The 18,901-nt window shown below is 37.8% G+C and overlaps 1 protein-coding gene across 4 annotated transcripts in view; it reads right to left on the bottom strand.

Moving 5' to 3' along the window:
• Positions 1–18,901, bottom strand: part of TRAPPC9 (trafficking protein particle complex subunit 9) — a 518,256-nt gene that overhangs the window by 330,460 nt on the left and 168,895 nt on the right. For all 4 annotated transcript variants that reach the window (XM_082318004.1, XM_082318003.1, XM_082318001.1 and 1 more), the window contains exon 18: positions 2,357–2,499. In XM_082318004.1, the coding sequence (XP_082174130.1) occupies positions 2,357–2,499 (143 nt within the window). The remainder of the gene's footprint in view (positions 1–2,356; positions 2,500–18,901) is intronic.

Genomic DNA, 18,901 nt, shown 5'->3' with positions numbered 1-18,901 from the left:
TGAAGCTTTTATGGAAGGTTCACAGCTTCACACCCAAGCTGCTCTGTGACTACAGGAAAGTAATTGCAGTGAACCAAAGAGCAGTCGTGCTGTCCATTTAAAAGTATACATAGGCAGAGTACCAAGGACATTTTTGACACTGAATGAAGAGGACTATGCATGCAAATAGTAAATGCAAACCGAGTATTTTAAGCTGTATAATGAAACTTCTTGAAAACTACTTTAAGTAGATGCTGTGGTACTTCCAGGCTGATAAGGAGAGATCCCTGATTAAACCTTGGAAACCTTACGAAGGCCTAAGAATGTGCTATTGCAGGGATGAAACTCTGAACATGGCTGATGAGGTTCCTGGGATTTTGCAAACAGCTGTTCTGGATACTGTGTTCTGACTTCACAGGCAGTATTAGATTTACTTTACTAGAGCAGTTCCTAAAAGAATAAAATGATGCTTACTATGCTACACTTCCAAGCAGCAAAATGCTTGACAAACCTGCTTACCAATAAAGCCATACCATTTTAGGTCTCTCTTATAAGAGCCGGACACAATTATCACTAAAAAATATTCCATTTGAGATAGTCTTGTTTGTCTCATTTTCAGACATTTTTTACAAAAAGTATTTCAGTGTTGCGTTATCTTTGCCTAACCTAAAATCCCCTTGCTATATGCGAAGGTCATATTTTACTGTATTACCTGCTGTGAAAAACAGATACCTATCCTCTTGGCAGTGCCATTTATGTAATTAAAAACTTAAGTCCTCTGTCAGTCCTCTCTTTGGCTTCAGCAAGACCAAGAGTTTCTTTAAACTTATGCTTTAGCATAAGTCACATTTTATCACTCTTCTTGCTCTAGACTTTCTCCAACTTGTCCACTTTTCTTCATGTTTCTCCAAGCTCAAGCCCCAAACTAGATACGGTAACTTTCCTTGAGGCTTTACTTCTTTTTTTCACAGGAACAGAAAAAACACTTCATGTTTTGCAAGCTATCTTGCTGTCCATCCATCCTTGGACATTTTTGCAATGGTATGATACTGGTGACTTATTTCTTTCCATTGAAAATGAAATAAGCTCCCAATATCTCCTAGACTTATATTCCCTTCTTGCCTATCTTTGGGTTTTATTTCTGAAGTCTGTCATGAAAAAGGTCCTAGGACCAGTAGGACCGTCTTGGATCAATTAAGTTCGCTCTTAACTACTAGTAGTAGTAGTATTACATAACGGCACTGAAATAATTTCAGACTTAAAACAAAACAAAATGCTTGCTCCCACTATGTACGCTGGCTGTCTTTTCAATAATCCTGCTACTTTGGTAGGGTAGCTGATTATTACAAGGGGATTTTTAATAGAAGCATATTCCTGTCCAATTTGTAACAATTTTTTCTTGCACTAACTTCATTCTTCATTCAAAAGAGTATTTCCTCCTCCTTGATATTTATACCTCAGAAGTACTTATGCACCGGAACAAAGTCCATTCTCAATCTTCTTTCTTCCCAACAAACCCAAGCTCGTTTATTCATCTTTTGAATGACAGCTATTCAAAGGCCACTTCTGGAACTGCCAGAGTTTGAATACATCCCAAATATTTCAAGATTGTAGAGTATTTAAGTACTAGCATAGGTGAACTTACATTAACAAAAAATTGTGGATTAAGGATCAGTAAAATCATTAACTTACAAAATTCATTTTTGCAAAGCTGCTTTGCTTAAGCAGTATGTAAAGCAATATAAAATCAAATAAAAACATACAGAGCAGGAACTGTGTATTTAGCAGCAAATAAAGACAATTTTATCAACACAAATAATTATTAAAACTGATTGTACGCAGTTGCTGATGAATCAGATTTTAGTAATTATGGCATTTGACCACCATCACCTGTTGCCATGATTTTTAAATTCACTATGATACGTGAAACTACTCTGTGGTTGACAAAAGAAAGCAAGCACCAAAGGAGAGAATTATTAAAATTTATTCCTCACATCCAATCATTTACACATGCATTTTGGGTAAGATTCTCTTAGACAAACACAATGTAATGCACAACACACCAGAACAGCAAAGAGATATAGAAAGAAGTCATCAAATTTTACAATGAACTAGAGATATCCTGTCCCTGGTAAAAGAAACCATCACAAAAAAATGTTTGAAGCTCAGAAATTGCCCAATGCACATGGATTGCTTTAATCATAGCCTGCAGTTAAAGGAGGCTAAACTCCTAAATGAGGGATTTTGAAAATTTGTTCACATAATTCTTTACCTACCTGTTGCTGATGATATTGAAAGTATCCAGCCCGGTGTTTAAGTTACAGCCAATATAATGGTGAGAATCAGTCAAATCTAGAAGGGTCAAAACCAGGCTTACCTTGTTGCTGGAAGGGTGCTGACGCGTGTAAAGAAAACCGATGGCTCTACTTCTACATGAAGGCCTAGTGAAAGGTTCCTGTAATATCCTTCAACATGTCCTGGTCCACCAGAGTACTTAAAATTCAAAATGGCTTCCAGTGTCTAGAGAAATAAAAGTAAATTACTTATTAGCTATGTTTCATTACTGTGCATTTCACAGGTTCAATTGAATTAGTCCATAGAAGTGATTTACCAACAAAGTTTCTAGGCCCACAAGAATTTGCCTTCCTAATCCATCCATTCTATTACCTCAAAAAAAAGGCAATCTAACAGATAACTGCATCTTACGTAAACAGTTGTTTTTTTTCCTAATCCTTTCAAAAACTAAGGAGTCCAGAACAAAGTCAGCTGCACTTTCCTTTATAACTCCTCTCCATACCACATAGAGAAAATGAAGAGCCGTTATTTTTGCTTAGAAGAGTTTTGGGTTTATTAAATGATATGTTCTTTCATACTCTTGAAAATATTCACCACTTCATTACCTTCATAATCAAATGGAAAACCTTTGAAGTTTTTGAATGTGGACAGATAAAGATTATACAAAACTAAAAGCATCTGGTCTCTTAAGAAGTCACTGTAAACATATGCTCATCTCCATTAACTAACAGATTAAAACACTGTTGCCTAGATCTAGTGCATGAACCTTGTCTTTCTTTAATGTTCATTTTCTAGAAAATGATTGGTTAGCAAATATTAAAAATGAGGATGATTCCTTAGAATTAGTCTTATGCACTCATCACTGTCAGTAGTACTGAGCCTTTACTTCTGTGATGAAATTTTGGGCTCTGTGTCTTTTTCCATAATGAACGGCACGCGGGAAGCTTCCCAGCATACCAGTCCCCACGTCATCAGCAGCGTTCAAGCTCAGAGCAAACCTTTGATTCATCCAAAGAGACTACACACCAGCTCTTCTTTCATCATATTCCTGAAATATAATTTGCTGGAAGGAAGGCAAGAATCTGGGAAGCGTCACTGGATTCTTTCTCAGCTCTTATTCTGGCCCCCAGACACCAGCAAGGACAGAGGCAGACACAGACCTCTACCCTAACAGGGACACTTAGAAACAGTGGATTTAGGATTTAGAAACAATGCCTTCACTTTATGAAACCTGTTAGCTTTTTTCATAAGCTCTAACAAACAATCTAGGGATTTTCAAACTGACAAAAAAAAAAATTTATGTTTGATACCATTCTGTTTCTAAGTCTGGCTGAAGGAACAGAAACACAGATACAATCAATTTCTTAAAATAACCACAATCCAGCGATTGAAAGAATACCAAAATCAAGAGTTTAAGGTTTTGCTGCATGTGCGCGCTTAAATATTTTGCCTATTTCCAGCTTGCTTTTAAGTAAAGTGGGCTAACTCCAATTTCTAATATAGTTGCATTAAAATTCATGAGAGTCACCTTGTAATACAAATGAAAACCTCCACTGGGCACTCTGGACATACCCGTCTACTCTGTTTATGTCAATTCCTAATTTGTAGTTAATAAACTCAAGTTTATGTTATGTCAGGAAAGCTAATCAATATTAAATACAAAAATAAAAAAGAGCAAACCCATTCAAAACATACTTCATTCTAATTAACCAGCTGGACCATTTAATAAAAATCAGAGTTAAACTCCACAAGTACAGGGATCCGACACCACTTACATGGTAATGTGGGCATGGACTTCAATTTCAATTAGGCGATCCGTGCAAACTCTAGCTACGCATGGTCTGTGTTATTGCTGTAACGCTCAGTATCCTGCTTGGGAAAGCTGCTGTGGCATGGGCCCATGGTTTCTTCTACACAGGACCACGCACAAGGCTGCTTTATTAAGCCCTGTCCCATATAAATACAGGTAAACATGTACTAAGTGTTAGTTCAGTAGCTCATGGGGTATTTTCATTCCAGACGCAAAACCCTTCCTAACATCCAATTCCAAATGAAAAACCTCCAGAAAAAGGCTAAAAAATACAACCATTACGTGCTGTTGATCAAGAGCAGGAGAGTTTAAGGGCATCATTATAATCTTGGTCCCTGTTGTGAGGAATTTGTCACAGAAATCTTGCTGGTGACCCTGCGTGTGTCCCACACCCCATGCTAGAGAACAGGGGGGGAAAAAGCTGATGGTCTTCTATTAATCTGGACAACAGGAGGACATCTCACCCAAAATGTAAGATCTAACTGGGGACATTTAATACCGGGGATGTGAGAGATTCTGAATACCTCTGAGATCCACAGAACACACAAACCTATATTCTTTTTCTGGCCATGATAATTTGCAGGCTTCCTAGGAACGTACACACACGCGCAAAGATAAAACATCAGGCAGACTTTACATCGGGAGTGTAGATGTATGTGTAGGGGGGGGAGCAGGACTGAACAAAATAATTTTTTCAGGAGCCTTCAGGTAATCAGAGAAAGTTTTATTGCTTAGGATTCATATAATATGAACAGGATGTAAAAAAACCCCTGAATTCAATCTCCTTTAAAGCCCTCTACGCACGTGTACCTTGGAAAGGACTCCACATACAGTATGAAAGATTGATTTTTCTATCTTTAGGATAGAAAAAAAAATCCTACACTTTCATAAGCTTACAAAGCTCCAGTCTAAAACAATTTACCACTATCTCCCACAGCACCTGCAGAGAAGAACGGTCCAAATGCTACAGCCCCTGATTTAAATAATGTTGTACACTTACTCCAGCGGCCTTGTCAAACCTACCCAAATAACAGACCGAGCTGCAGATTCTATTCATCTTTACAAATACCAACAGAATTTATTAGATTTCTCCAAACTGCATCACTGCAGACCAAAAAGAAATGGCAGGTTGTCACTACGAAGGTAATTTTGCCTGCGGATGATCCACAAAAAAGAAGAAGGAAGGAAGGAAGGATGGAGCACGCCGGCCTCTCAGGGCAGGCAGCCAGGAAAAGAAGCCTGTAGTTAACTGAGCACAGCTGGAATTCAGAATATCTATGGACTGGGGCGGGGGGATTCTTGTTTTTAAGCAGAGTTCCATCCTGGAAACTCAATAATAAAAATACGGATAAATTGTTTAACCTATATGATGACCTTGGCTTGATAAATTTTTTACTACTTCATTGGGCCTTCCTTCTATTGATGAAGAAAAGAAAATGGAAGTTGCAGATGACAAGACTCAACCAACTGCACTAGACATTAATACCACCTACTATACTGACAAGAAATATTTTACAGACAAGCTATCAAAAACTTACCATTTTGATTTCTCTCATGCATTTTGTCCTCAAACATTTTCTGCATAGCATAGGTATCAAGTTTTCAAAAAAAACCCAACCAAACAAACAAAAAACCAACATTCTCTCCAGTCTGCTCATGGAAATCCTTCCCATATTCACCTTCATAACAGAATTAAAAGCAAAATTAGACAAGAACTTCTTTTTGAATAACACTATGCCACTAATGGAAAGCAAAATCTTTGGCATTAAAGTTTCCTAACTAAATGACAACAGTTAGTACCCTTCCGCCAATCCCTCAAAAGTGACTTTGTCTGAACAGTAATACCTTTCATATACTGATTTTAATTGCCAATTCAAACAATTACAATCTACAACTCAGATCAATTCTTTCTACCGAACTACTACTATAGTGCTTCCTACCCAGAAGCAGAGAGTGGGATCTAAAGAGTATTTCCATATAATTCTACAGAATATTGCTACTTACGCAGAAGCTAGAACGTCAGTGATTGAGCACAGACCTCCCCAAACCAGCTAACGACACAAGAAACATATAAATGAAGGGGGAAAGAGCAGTGATGAAGGGGGTTTTCTTGTGCTGGGAAGTCAAATATGGTGCTCAACCCTTTCTGTATGCTTGCTCTCAAGTAAGGGGGTGGACTGACTACCAGAGTCAAGAAGCTTTACCCCAAAAACACGTTCAAAGTTATAGGTAGCAAAGAACACTATTTTAGTCAAAAAATTGGCTTAGACCAAGGGTATGTTAAGGTAACTATAGCTCAAGGATATAAGAATCCACCTGCAGAGATGTAATCATTATATGCTGTATGTAAAGCAAAATAAACACTCCATAGACAAACACAAAATATTAGCTAAATTTAATATTAGCAACTCTCATAATTAGACAGGTTTTTTAAGAAAAAAAATCCTTCAAGATATGAGAAACATTAAAAGAGTCATTTTCTTTAAAAAAACAGGAATAATTACTGAACAGCAACATTAGATATAAACAAAGAAACTACCAACAATGAGAACGATGCACCTACTGTAGTAGGTGAATTAGTAGTCAGGAAACTCAAATTTATAGGGACAGATTGTTAATGAGTAAACAATCAAGATTCATATTGACTGATAAAGTTCATATACCTTCCTCCTCACTGCTGAAAAATAACTTTTATGCATCTAAATTTTGGGGTTTGTAAAATCTACAAAGTTGGAAACAGTTCAGGTCAGAAGCTCCTGGGTTTAAGTCTTACATCACCTATTTTGCTTAGTAGATTTGTTTCCTTATTCCTAAGCAATTTTACTACCAACAGCAATAACTTATTTTATCCCTGTGCGTATATTGCTGCCGGAAGAACTAGAAGATTCTGGTTTGTATTTCTTCTTACAGTATCGCATCACCGCACATACTGCATTTTGTGTTTCAGATAGCAAAGCAAGATTTTGTCCCCAATTTTTTTCCAAACTGGAACATTAATTTCTGAAATATTTTTAACCAGTGTTTTCCATAATTAAATTAACAGTTCATACTTTGTAACAAAGGCTCACATACACTGCATTTTCAGGTCTTTCCTAAATTCCCCTAGTACAGTAAAAATAACACTAAGTAGATCTCAACATTTAATACAAGATGAAATGCCAGTACTTAGCTACAGGCAGTTTGCTCCTGAAACTCTGCAGATACTGACTGCAATACCTGTGAAGAAATATCAGAACGTATCATTGCAGGCTCCCCATTACAATATAGAAGACCAGACTAAAAATACATAAATTCAGAATATAATATTTCCATTTTAGTTTCCAAACTGCTTATAGAAAAAAAATTCTCACTAATGAGTATAATTTCTTATGGGATTAGGGCTTGAAATTTGAAAAAGAACTTATTCTAGGTGTGTGATCTTCAAATATACCTTCCTTTTTATTAAAAAAAAAAAAAAAAAAAAATTCAAACTACTTGCCCAACAGTAAACATGTTTTCTTCCCAAATCCCACCATGCTCCTGATCTCCTGCTTCTCACACAAATGAGCGTTGGCAGGACACGCTTCATGCATTCGTGACTGCTTCACCATTCTACCATTCTTTCTGACTTTTACTCCCTTTTCTCATTGGATGCCTTTTGTTTGCAGGTTTGGTGGTTCGTCTTTTTTTTTTTCCTTTCCTTAAACAGACTATAAACCCCATTTTTGTTACATTCTCTGTCTGCCTCCCTCCTTCTTTCCTCTCCTTCTCTGACCATTCCACTCCCATATTCAACTCTGATGGGCAATCAGTGATATTCATCAGTAATAAAGAGAAATAAAAATGTACTAGTTCATCAGTTCCATCTCGCAAAAGGCACCAGAGAACCTCTCTCTACAAAATTAATTTCTCAATTTCTTCTGTTGGGTGCCATGCTTAAATTCTTTTAAGAGCTCTGAGGATTGTGTAAATAAATCAGGGATCAGGAATTTCAGCTGCCTAACTGTAACTAATTAAACTATCTGGCAGTAACAAAGAAAAAAATGAGTTTCTCAAATTAACCACACTCTTTTCAACAGCAGCAGTTAACCCTGGCAATAAATATGCTAGTAACAGCAAAGAGATGGCCAGCCAAAAGCACGCTCAGCGTGCCGACGTTGCTGACACCGACGGCGTTCCACAGCCTTGGCTCCGCGGGTGCAGCGATGCAGTGCATCTCCTGATGAGGTGGCATCTCCTGATGAGGTGGCATCTCCTGATGAGGTGGCATCTCCTGGCCTCTGCCCTCCCACAGCTTCCTCGCTGCTTTTGGGCCGTGAGGCTGAGCTCTCCTCAGGGCCCTTGTACTCACGCAGCCCCGCAGGGCCTCTGTGATGCTTCAGGCTGCAGCAGTGGTTCCCAGCGGTGCATTCAAGCCCTCCTGTGCTCCCTGCTGCCCCAGCCCAGTCCTACTTGCTCACCTTCATTCTTGCTGAGAAGCTGCGTGGTTTATCCCCATCCACACAGTTATCACAGAGTGGAGTAGAGGGTTTTTTTCCCTATTCAAGACTAAATTTTTTATCCTTGTTTCTATATGTGGCTCCATACCTCCATTTCCCATCTTTACTATCAAAATTACCTGGCCTAAGTATTACTGGGCCAAACCCAAAAAGGTCCAGCCTTGGAGACTGCAAGCTTTCAAATCCAAGCATGTGGGATTTGCTGCTCCAGCAACACGGCTCGTACAGCAACGCAGTACATTGAACACAGCTGAATCTTTTTTCAGGGAAAGACCAGAATGTGAGCATTGGGAGGGAAACGGAGATGCCTACGTAGCTGAAACCAAGGAAGATGGGATACAAACACGTCAAGCTTCCAGTCCTTGGACCAATCTGTCAATGCAAAGACTGTCTATGTTTAGAGCTGTTCTCATAAAAAATTCAGTTTTGGCATTCAGAAAAGCACACATCTCTGCCTATGTAGTCATTTGGCTACCAAAATTAATTTAAATTAGCACTTTCTTGAGTTTTAATTTACAATAGTCTAACAAAAGACAAATACTTGTCATTTTTGCTTCTTTCTCCCATCACGGAGCCTACAGTCCATGATTCCACAGGGTAACCTGACAAAGGATAAAGTCTGTTTAAAAATCAGCCTTAAAGAATAAAGTCTGTATAAAAAAATAAGGCTTAACAGCAGTGTTGGGAGAAACAACAGGTGCCCTTAGGCACATAAGCTGAATACCCTCCTGCCCACTTGTCCTCGGGAGGATAAAAGAAAAAACCACACACCCCCACACCACTAAAGAGGAAAAGCAGAGAAACTGCTGACTAGTTGGAGATTCTATAATTCTCCTTGGGAGGACAAAAATCTCCAATCTAATAGGGAAAAAAACTCTAACTAAATGTCACTAGCATCGTGCTTCTATTACTCCCTGTTGATGAGAGCTAAGCGAAGAACAGCATGACTGAAATCTGAACGCTCTCACGACATACTGTATGGTTCCCGAGACACACACGCTTCTTAGCACTGACTCTTTGGACCGGTCTCTTACTGCACAACTCAGAGCACAGGGACTTGGACGCTGCTATCTTCAAAGCTTCCGCCATGCAGGAATTCACATCATTCCCTCAAACACTTAGACCTTCCTTTACTTGAAATACTGGTATAGAAAGGACATTTGGGAGGAGAAGTGGAGTATATCATTTATGATAAGGAGAACATCAAGCCTTTACCTCACAAGGTTTATTTCAAGCTGAGTATTATTCCAAAAGGGAAAATAAATTAGTCCTCCCTGATGTCTTTAGTACCTGGCACAAATCTTAGGCTGCCCAAGAAAGGTCCAGAAGAAGACTAAGATCTGTAGTGGAATACATGAACAACCATATATGAAATTTTCTACCTGTAGAAAATTGTATTTTTCTACCTGTAGAAAATACCGTCCCATGGTTCATAAAAAGTAAATTATATCATAAACTGAATTTTTACATGAAACTAATTGATGGAATGAGTGCGCAGCGATATCATGCAACTTCGCAGAAAGAGATCTATTCATTGCTCCCTCTCTCACCGGAGAATGAGTCTTTTCACTTATGGCTATCCTGTCTGATTTTCTGATAACACAAAATACACTTTAGGTTTTCTGTATTTTTATAAATGACACAACAACTCTCTTCTTTCTTTTTTTAGCGAAAAAATAAATTCTGTATTTTTAAGGAGAAACTAAACAGCCAAGGACAGAAAGTACCTATACATTTCTCTGAATGCAAACCATGAAGGAAATCTGAATCTACTGGAATACTTAAATGATCAAGGTAGAATTCCTAATTTTCCCCAAATAGGAAAAGGAGACTCTCCCAGTAGATATCGTTCCTTAAAGCACTAAATAGTATAGTAATTGATAGCAAGAGCCCTGATACATGCATTATAAAAAGGATACGCATATGTAATCATCTTGTAGTGCACATGTAATCATCCTCTAGGACCAAACTGCAGCAAGCATTCTCCATACTAATTTTTCTCCTCTGTATTCCATTAAAAATATACGTGGAAACTACAAAAGCTATGACAAAATTCTTAATAACTGATTAAGCAATGGAATAAATTGTGCCACTGCAGTAATTTTTACGGACAAATACAAACAAAGCCCACATTAAACTACTTTATCAGTCTAAAGCAAAATTAAATGTAATTTTTAGCACGTGTGTTAATCAGACGCATTTACACAAGCAGCCTATTGAACAAGGTGCCTGTTGTGTTCATGCTCCAGTGCACTTTTACTCAAGTACACCTACTACACACACACTGACTTTCAGTAGCAATTTTTGCAGTACACCAATGTTTATCTAGCTCATCCATCTACATTTATGTCTTGTTAAGCCCCTGAACAATGAAACTGCTGCATCCCTTTGTAAAAATAGCACAATGGCAATGACAAGGGGCTGAAGCTAAATATAGCTCCTGCAGGCATATGCCGGGAACTAAACAGTACATTTTACCCCTCCCCAATCCTAAATCAGTGAGCTTCAACAAGGAATCTCTAGTGAATACACACAGGAGCTCAATAAATCCCCCTTAAGCTTACAAGGCATATTCTGAATCTGTGCTAGCTAAAAATAGCCGTGTTTATAATGAGAATGGAGATGTGAGCAGAATAATATTAAGTTTAAAGGCAGGCATGCTATAGTCATTCCGCATTAACGAACAGGGTGAATCAAAGGTCATTCTAACACACAGATATACAGATTGAGAGATAAAATACAATATACAGCGATCTTTTACTGAAGAGCGTTCATCTCGCATTAAACTCTGCACTTTCTAATTGGCTACTGCAGCCACACATTCGCAAGTTATTTTGTGTGCATTTTTTAGCTAGGACACAAGTTGTTACTTCCAAAAGACAGGAGAGAGATAGGAATATACAGCACTATTCCTCTGGACAGTATTCCCTCCTAGAGTTCAATTCCCCTCTGGAAACATTCAGGAAATATAATACATAATTCTTCTCGTAATATTAATCACAGAATGCTGCTTTCTTTAATTGAAGGCAAATTGCATCCAGGCCTCCAGGGCAGCACTATTGCAGCCGAACGCCCAAGTGGCTGATGCATGTTCTTAACTGCCTCGAAGGTTCTCCCTCCGACAACTCAGATACAAGCACTGCTGACCGCAGCTATCGCAGAATCGCCTTCGTGGCTGAGATACAGATGAGAGATTAAAAATAAGTTAAATACAAATAACTTTTATGTGGAACATTCCCATCGAGAGTTTTCTGTCTACTGACACTAAAATGCAGAACCTCTTAGAAACACGTGCGCTAGGAAGTTAGGCAGCCCTGCTTTCTGTTCTCGGAGGACTTGAAGGAACGGAGGGGCAAGCCATCATGCACGTTCCTCGATAACTCCTCCGATTCTGAAATCCTGTCCCGATTCTTAAGTAGGAAGGTACAAAAGGAGGATAAATGCAGGGGTAGATGTTGATGAACAAATCTCACACACACACACCCCCTCTTCTAAGGGGAAATTTCTCTATGTGGAGACCAGCAGCTCAGACTGGTTCTCCCAGCAATGGCTATGTAACACGTTGGTTGCTGTAAAGAAGCATCACGGTATGTATTTCCTCTGAAACCTGTTCGTTACACCCTGTAAGCAGGGGCCCCAAGAGCAAAGGCAGAAGACACTGGCAGGTATCTTCTCACTAAAAGAACACACCCGCAACAGGTGGAGAAAACCAACTCTTGGGCATAACGGCGCAAAGAACATGTGTCCAGCATCAACACCCCACATGGCATGAAAGCATAAATGGAATAACAAGATAGTATAAAACCAGCCACAATCTCAGAAAGAACATCAGGAACAAAACAAGAACAAGTCCTGCAGAAGTGACTCCGCAGTTAAGGACGACACATCTGATCAACGTTGCTGCTCATCCACAAGCAGGTCATCTCTCACTTTCGAGAAACCAAGCATGCTGCTTTTTTTTAATTGCTATCCACCACATCTTGCTACTGCAGACTCGGCAATCAAGTATTATCTTTCAGTATATAGTCTGAGTTAAGCAAATGAGAATTTTAGAAAGCCATATGACACTGTTAAAGTTTGCAAGTGTGAGTGCAAGTTTTCTTCTCCAACCCTCCCACCCAGGAAGGGAATCAAAGCAACAACACCAAGCCTGAACAGGCTCATGTGTAACAGCCCCAAGTCTCGGGGTAACACACTGAAGTGATTCAGTTTTATTTTTTCATGCCAAACACTTCCACACTGTTTCACACTTCCTCAACACTGGCGCATCCCTTCTCTGTTCCCTTCTACCGTGTCCTTTGTGAGAAAAGGGGATGAGACTGCACATGAAGTGGGGTAAACACAGAAGAAACTTTTTGTTTTGCTCTCTATTCCTTTATTTTCTGTTATTCCTAATATTCTGTTTGCCTTTTGCGTTCCTACTACAAATTAAACTAACATCTTTGTAGAATGTCTCATACCTCCAAGATCTCTATCCTGAATGGCAATGGTTAATTCAGAGCCCATCACTGTGTATTTGGAATTAAGATTGCATTTTCTTCATGTGCCTTACTTTACAATGTACATGTGGATCAATGCTGATCTTCATCGTAAAGTTTAACAACACACCCCTATCACAGGACAACCCTATAATCCTTAAAAGTTGGTTTTCATGTATGCTATCCTTGATAAACTTTGACACAATCCTAATCACCCTAATATTCAGATCCCCCTACGAATTAGGCTGGAGACCACCTTTCAGTGAGTAAATGGGCCATTTATCCTACCTTGACTCGTGATGGGACCTCCACTTTTACCTCACAGCATATTTGTTTCTCTCAAAGAGCCTTTTGTGAGAGTCTTTTTGGGAATGTTTGAGGAATGAAGTTAGCAGTATCAACGATCTTCCCTTTGTTCATGAGCTCAGCAACATGCTTCAAAGAATTCTGACACATTTGCTTACCATGACTGCCCTTCATAAAAAACCCCATTTCAACAGTATCCCAACATATGTACCTTATTAACTCTGCTGTTACATTTCTGGTTTTACTATATGTACCAATAAGAGTAAAGTAATTGTATTAGTTACTCTGCTTCCCCAATGGCAATATAAAACTTAACTTTTCAAAGTTTACAAACTTCTAAACCCCCAGAGAATACGAAGGTTATATTCCAGACAAAGAAGGAAGAGTCACATCATTGCCCTATGGGTGTATGGTCTGACACGGGTCCAAGACCATCACCATTACCCAAGTAAGAAAAATTGAGAGTTTCTAGTTTACAACACACAAATCCATCCCATACAAAGGGCACACAGTAAGTGCAAATGGTTTCCTGCAGTTCTCAAATCCATTCACTGTTCAAAACGGTCTCCTGAAGAACGCAGCTCCATTCACTATTCGTATACTTTTTATTCATAATACTGCTGTACTGCACTCTACACAAAAATGATACCCACTCCCTCAAAAGATAAAACAAATCCTCCTCTGCAACAGCTGAAGTACCTTAAAAAGAAATAATGCATCCAGCAAATCAGAAAAAAACCCGACTATAACACATAAAAGATCCTTGAAACTGAGTGATCAGATTTTTACGTGAGAGCTCTTTGGTATTCTTGTGTTACACAACCTTCATTTTTTTCAGGAATTCCTGTGATTAGGAGGGATAAGCCCAATTAAGTGATTGTTCAGAAGTAGAAGCAAGTGAAGAAAGAGGTTTTAAAACAGGAATGCTTGAACAAGTTAATCAATAGATCTGTTTATTCAGCATAGCCATTAACATATAAATATGGAAGACTGAGTACTTCAGATTTTTCAGCTGCTACTTGGGTTGGAAATAGAGGCTCTAGTAGCACAATCGTTTTCAAAATCGGTAAAGTTATTGAGCTAAATTTATCTCTGATTTAATGAGTTTTATAGGAAATGAATATTACAAATTCCTACTCCTTAATTTGATGATAAAAACTAACAGAATAAAAAAACAGTGAAATTAGTTTTCAGGGATTAACGCTTCAGAAATTAAATTAGTCCTATAGTTTCGCTAGAAATCAGGTCCTAGAATTGCAGAACGGTGACGCTTGCCATTCTAATGTATCTTCTTTCTTTCACTGGGCATGCTATCCGAAAGCTAATATGCCAAGCAACCAAGCATTCGCTCACATTATTAAAACATACAGTTCTCTTAATAAACTCAGCGTATGTGATTTCCTCAAGCGTTTTTCCTCAACGTAGGGCATTTGGACTTAGCTCTTCAGTAAACACAAGAAGATAATTGCAGATACGAAACAGAAGTTGAGATGACACTAAAATTAATTTCCTTTCTTCACTGGTCCCATTTTGCCATAATTCAGCCAGATAAACGTGGTCCGTGTCAACAGGCTCCAGCACCATTGCCCGCTCCAAGTCCTCCTGCACTAAAGATTCCTGAAGGCTGAGAAAACACTTTAAATGCTGTGATGTGACAATGAAAACAGACAAATTTTGCAAAGGCAAAGGTCTTAAAGCAGATGAAAGGCATCACAAAATGTTTTCTCAGAAATACAGATTTATAAAGGGCTAGTCACTGACAATTTGAACAGCGCACGTCAGCCTAGTCTGCAGTATGCGTTTATCACTGATTTCTGAGCATGATCTCACAATTCGGACAATACTTGGACCATCACTGTTTTCGAGCTGCCGCTACTTACACATCTGTATTCTTCACATAGACCAATTATGCTCTAAAAGTAACAGAACATCCTATAAAAATAACATCAAAAAAAAAGGCTTAATGTATATTGTTACTTTTTGGGTTTTCCCCCTCCAACAAAATACATTCTCAGAAGTCAACTGGGGGTCATTACTATTAGGTCATAACTCACCATTAACAAGAGAATTAATCAATGGATGCAGAGATCTTTTCCTGAAGGAAACATGACAAATCTAATTCCAGAATCTAAGTTGTAAAACCATCTAAAACCATCATATGCTAATAAATCAGGAGAACTCTCCACTTTCTAACAGAAGGAACAGAAAATCTGCTTTCTGTGTGAATAGGAAATAGTCTCTGATTCCTTCCTTTTTTCTCTGAGGTACTCAAGAACATTAAACATATTCCCCATCTTCCAACAACTGCTTACACATAAATAAAATTTCAGCAAAAAACTCTTTCTTAGTGACCACTTTACTCCCTAGGGTTCCCCAGTGGTGAACTGTCCTAAACAAATTATTAAATTTAATAGATTTTTGCAAAATATGCATATACACATTTTATATACAAATACAAATTTATACATATTAAGGAGCATCTGGACGACGCTTCTAGTCATATGGTTTAGTTGTAGGTAGTCTTGCGAGGAGCAGGGAGTTGGACTCATTGATCCTTATGGGTCCCTTCCAACTTGAGATATTCTCTGATTCGACGCAATATTAGAGAGAGAGATAGCGAGATATAAGGTACTGGTGCCTGATCTTTAAATCACTATTTTGATTTTATTAGGGATGCTAACTTCATTTCCAATCTAAATGGTTAGCATACATTTAAAAGGATTATGAATGCTTATTTAAAAAACACACTGAGTCAGCTCACTCAAAGAACTTCATAAATATGCAGCAGGAAACTCCCAAACAGTGACTCATAACTTCAGAGGTTTAAAACAGACAAATAATCACGAATTTTCCAACTGTTACTCATACTTGATTAAATCCTAAGCCAAAACCACCCTGCTTCTGTGAATTCCACTTGACCATCCGTTACGTTCTACAGAAATAAGAGCGCCATGGGAAAAAACAACCAAAATCAGACAAATAGGAAGAGTGCTAATTCTTAACAGCTTATATGGAAAAACTATTTCATATAAACATACACTGAATAATAAATCTTTCCCTTACAACTGATGCGTGGGTGGATTTCGTCTTCACCTTATTTAAGAATGACTGATTTGGGAAAACAAATAAACAAACACACCCCCAACTTTGACAACTTTTTTTTACTTAGAGATAAGGAAAATGAGACATGATCCGAGAACGTGCAACAATCTCGAAGTTTCTTCGCCACAGAACTCCGCTCGTGTATATCTACTGAACGTTCCAACTCAACAGTCCTGTCACGTTCCTGGTTAGACAACGCACTGACATCCTCTAGCTGCCTAGTCTTACAGAACTATGATATTTAGAATACATGTTTAATGAGTTACTGCTAAATATCATCATAATGCTCCTATTTTGCCTCGAAATGAAGAAAAGTGTGTTTTTAAATTTTAACAGTATTAAAAATATGTCATTACTATAAACGTAGTGATTTCTGTAAAATGAACAAGATTGCCTTATAAACTCCTTTTTGCAAATCTTAGTAAAATACTGGCTTTTTTTGTAGACACTTTAGTAATCATTTCACCAAAAGGCAAGCTAATGTAAAAACCATATAAATGCAAATTAATGTAATCACACAATAACAAAAATCAAAACATCTATCCCTCCCATTTGTCACTCAAACGGCAAAACTACTGCATGAGACGCAATGAAATTCATAAGGATTAATTTTAAACAAAAGGGTTAGACACCTTCCTATACTTCTGAAAATGTATTTATTATTTAGCCTAAAGAAGGATATTCTAACTAACCACTAACTAAAGCCTATTTTGAGCAGTTCTGTGAAAGCAAACTAAGCCCACAGGACTCGAGGAGCATGCCACTCATGGAACCGAGCAGACCCTGACCCGCTCCATCCATCACTTCCCACAGCAGATCAGGACACTGGTGTACCTGCATGCAGACAGGCCTAACACTTCCCAGTTATTGCAGCAACACTGGCTAAAAGGCAGGAATAATTTTTGGTATGATCCCTCAGGAATAATTTTTGGTATGATCCCATTCGACTACACAATAGTCACTAGTCAAAAGAATTCCAGTATCCTATTCGTGGAAAACCTGTATGGAATACAAAATTTTGAGACAAAAAAAGAGATTTTTTTTTTTTAAAGGCAATTAAAAGAATTTTGATAGAATAGTGATTTTAGTTTATTTTTTTATTCAAATTGATTCAACTTGAATGATGATGATTTGCTTCATTCAAAACCAAATCAAATTTTTTCTCTTTAGTTTGTTGGGGGTGGGGGGTGGGGTGGTCTTTTTTTGAAGAAACAAGTAATTACATAAAAATTAGATTCGGTTATTTAAAGTATCAAAATATGTAATTTCAGCCCTTAAGAAGTCCTCCTATGCCCACTCCACTTTTTTTAAGATGAATGATTAAAATCGGGTGATGATTCAATTTCTTATTTGCTAAAAAATGTGTTCCCTAACGATTCACAGACTCATTCCTTTTAGTTGCTTACCAGGAGAAATTATGAACACTGAGTATTACAACTCCATGTTCTATTACGCATAGGATTTTACTGAATACAGTTAGGAACTGTAACATTTAAAAGTCAAGAACTGTTTACCAATAAACTTGTATTACGCTCTCTTTAGTAGAAGATAAACAGCAGTCAAAACTTGCATTCAAAATCAAGCAACAATGAAGCATAAATAGTTGACTACATATTCTTGCAACTAGATGACAAGTGTCACACCCTGCTTTAAAAAAATAATAAGATTATAAAGAATCAAGTTGTTCTTGTCCATCTCTAACATTTTAATTTTATCACACCAAATGGTAAACAATCTGTTTGGCAACTTATGATCTATTTTTACCAGGTAACATGAGGGTAACTTTCTCCTATTGAAATAAAGACACATAAGAACTCAGTTTAAATATATAAGCCTCACAGCTTTAATATAAGAGAAGTGTAAATTACTCCTAAGGACTCTGCGTGAGGGTTGATTTGTAATTGTCTGCCTAAGACAACCTATCTGCATTCAACCCGTATCAGAGAATAAAGAAGCTATATGGATTTTAAAAAGGAAATTAACTTTTCCAAAGCGGACAAGAAATCCAAATGAGTTCTGAAAAATGCAAGTTATTAGAGTTGTATGTAATATTTCAAATATTTGGTACTAAAATTGTGCCAAGGTAACTGCAGTAGGCACAAAATGTTAAAAAGGAAATACCCAGCTTTAAAATACCACAGGATAAAACTAACCACAAAATTATGATGGGACCTCAAGTCAGCCAAAACTTTGAGATAGATTTATCTAGACTTCTCTCTCCTAAAAGCCTCTCTTTCCACCCCTTCGAAGTTACAATTTTCAGAGAACATGTACCACTTAAAAAAAAAAAACCAAACAAACAACCAAACAAAATGAGACAGAACAGAATTTTAAAAGCTTTGTAAGTAAGTTCCCCCTGCCTACTATATGCTTTTGCATTTTTCTATCAGTCCACCTTGGTGACTTTGTGCACAATCCACTGTTGGTCTTTATGGGTGCATTTTCAGGATTTG

This window comes from Platalea leucorodia (genome assembly GCF_965183815.1).
Source record: "Platalea leucorodia genome assembly, chromosome: 1".
In the NCBI taxonomy this organism is placed as follows: Eukaryota; Metazoa; Chordata; class Aves; order Pelecaniformes; family Threskiornithidae; genus Platalea; species Platalea leucorodia.
This window is presented reverse-complemented; position numbering and strand designations above follow the sequence as displayed.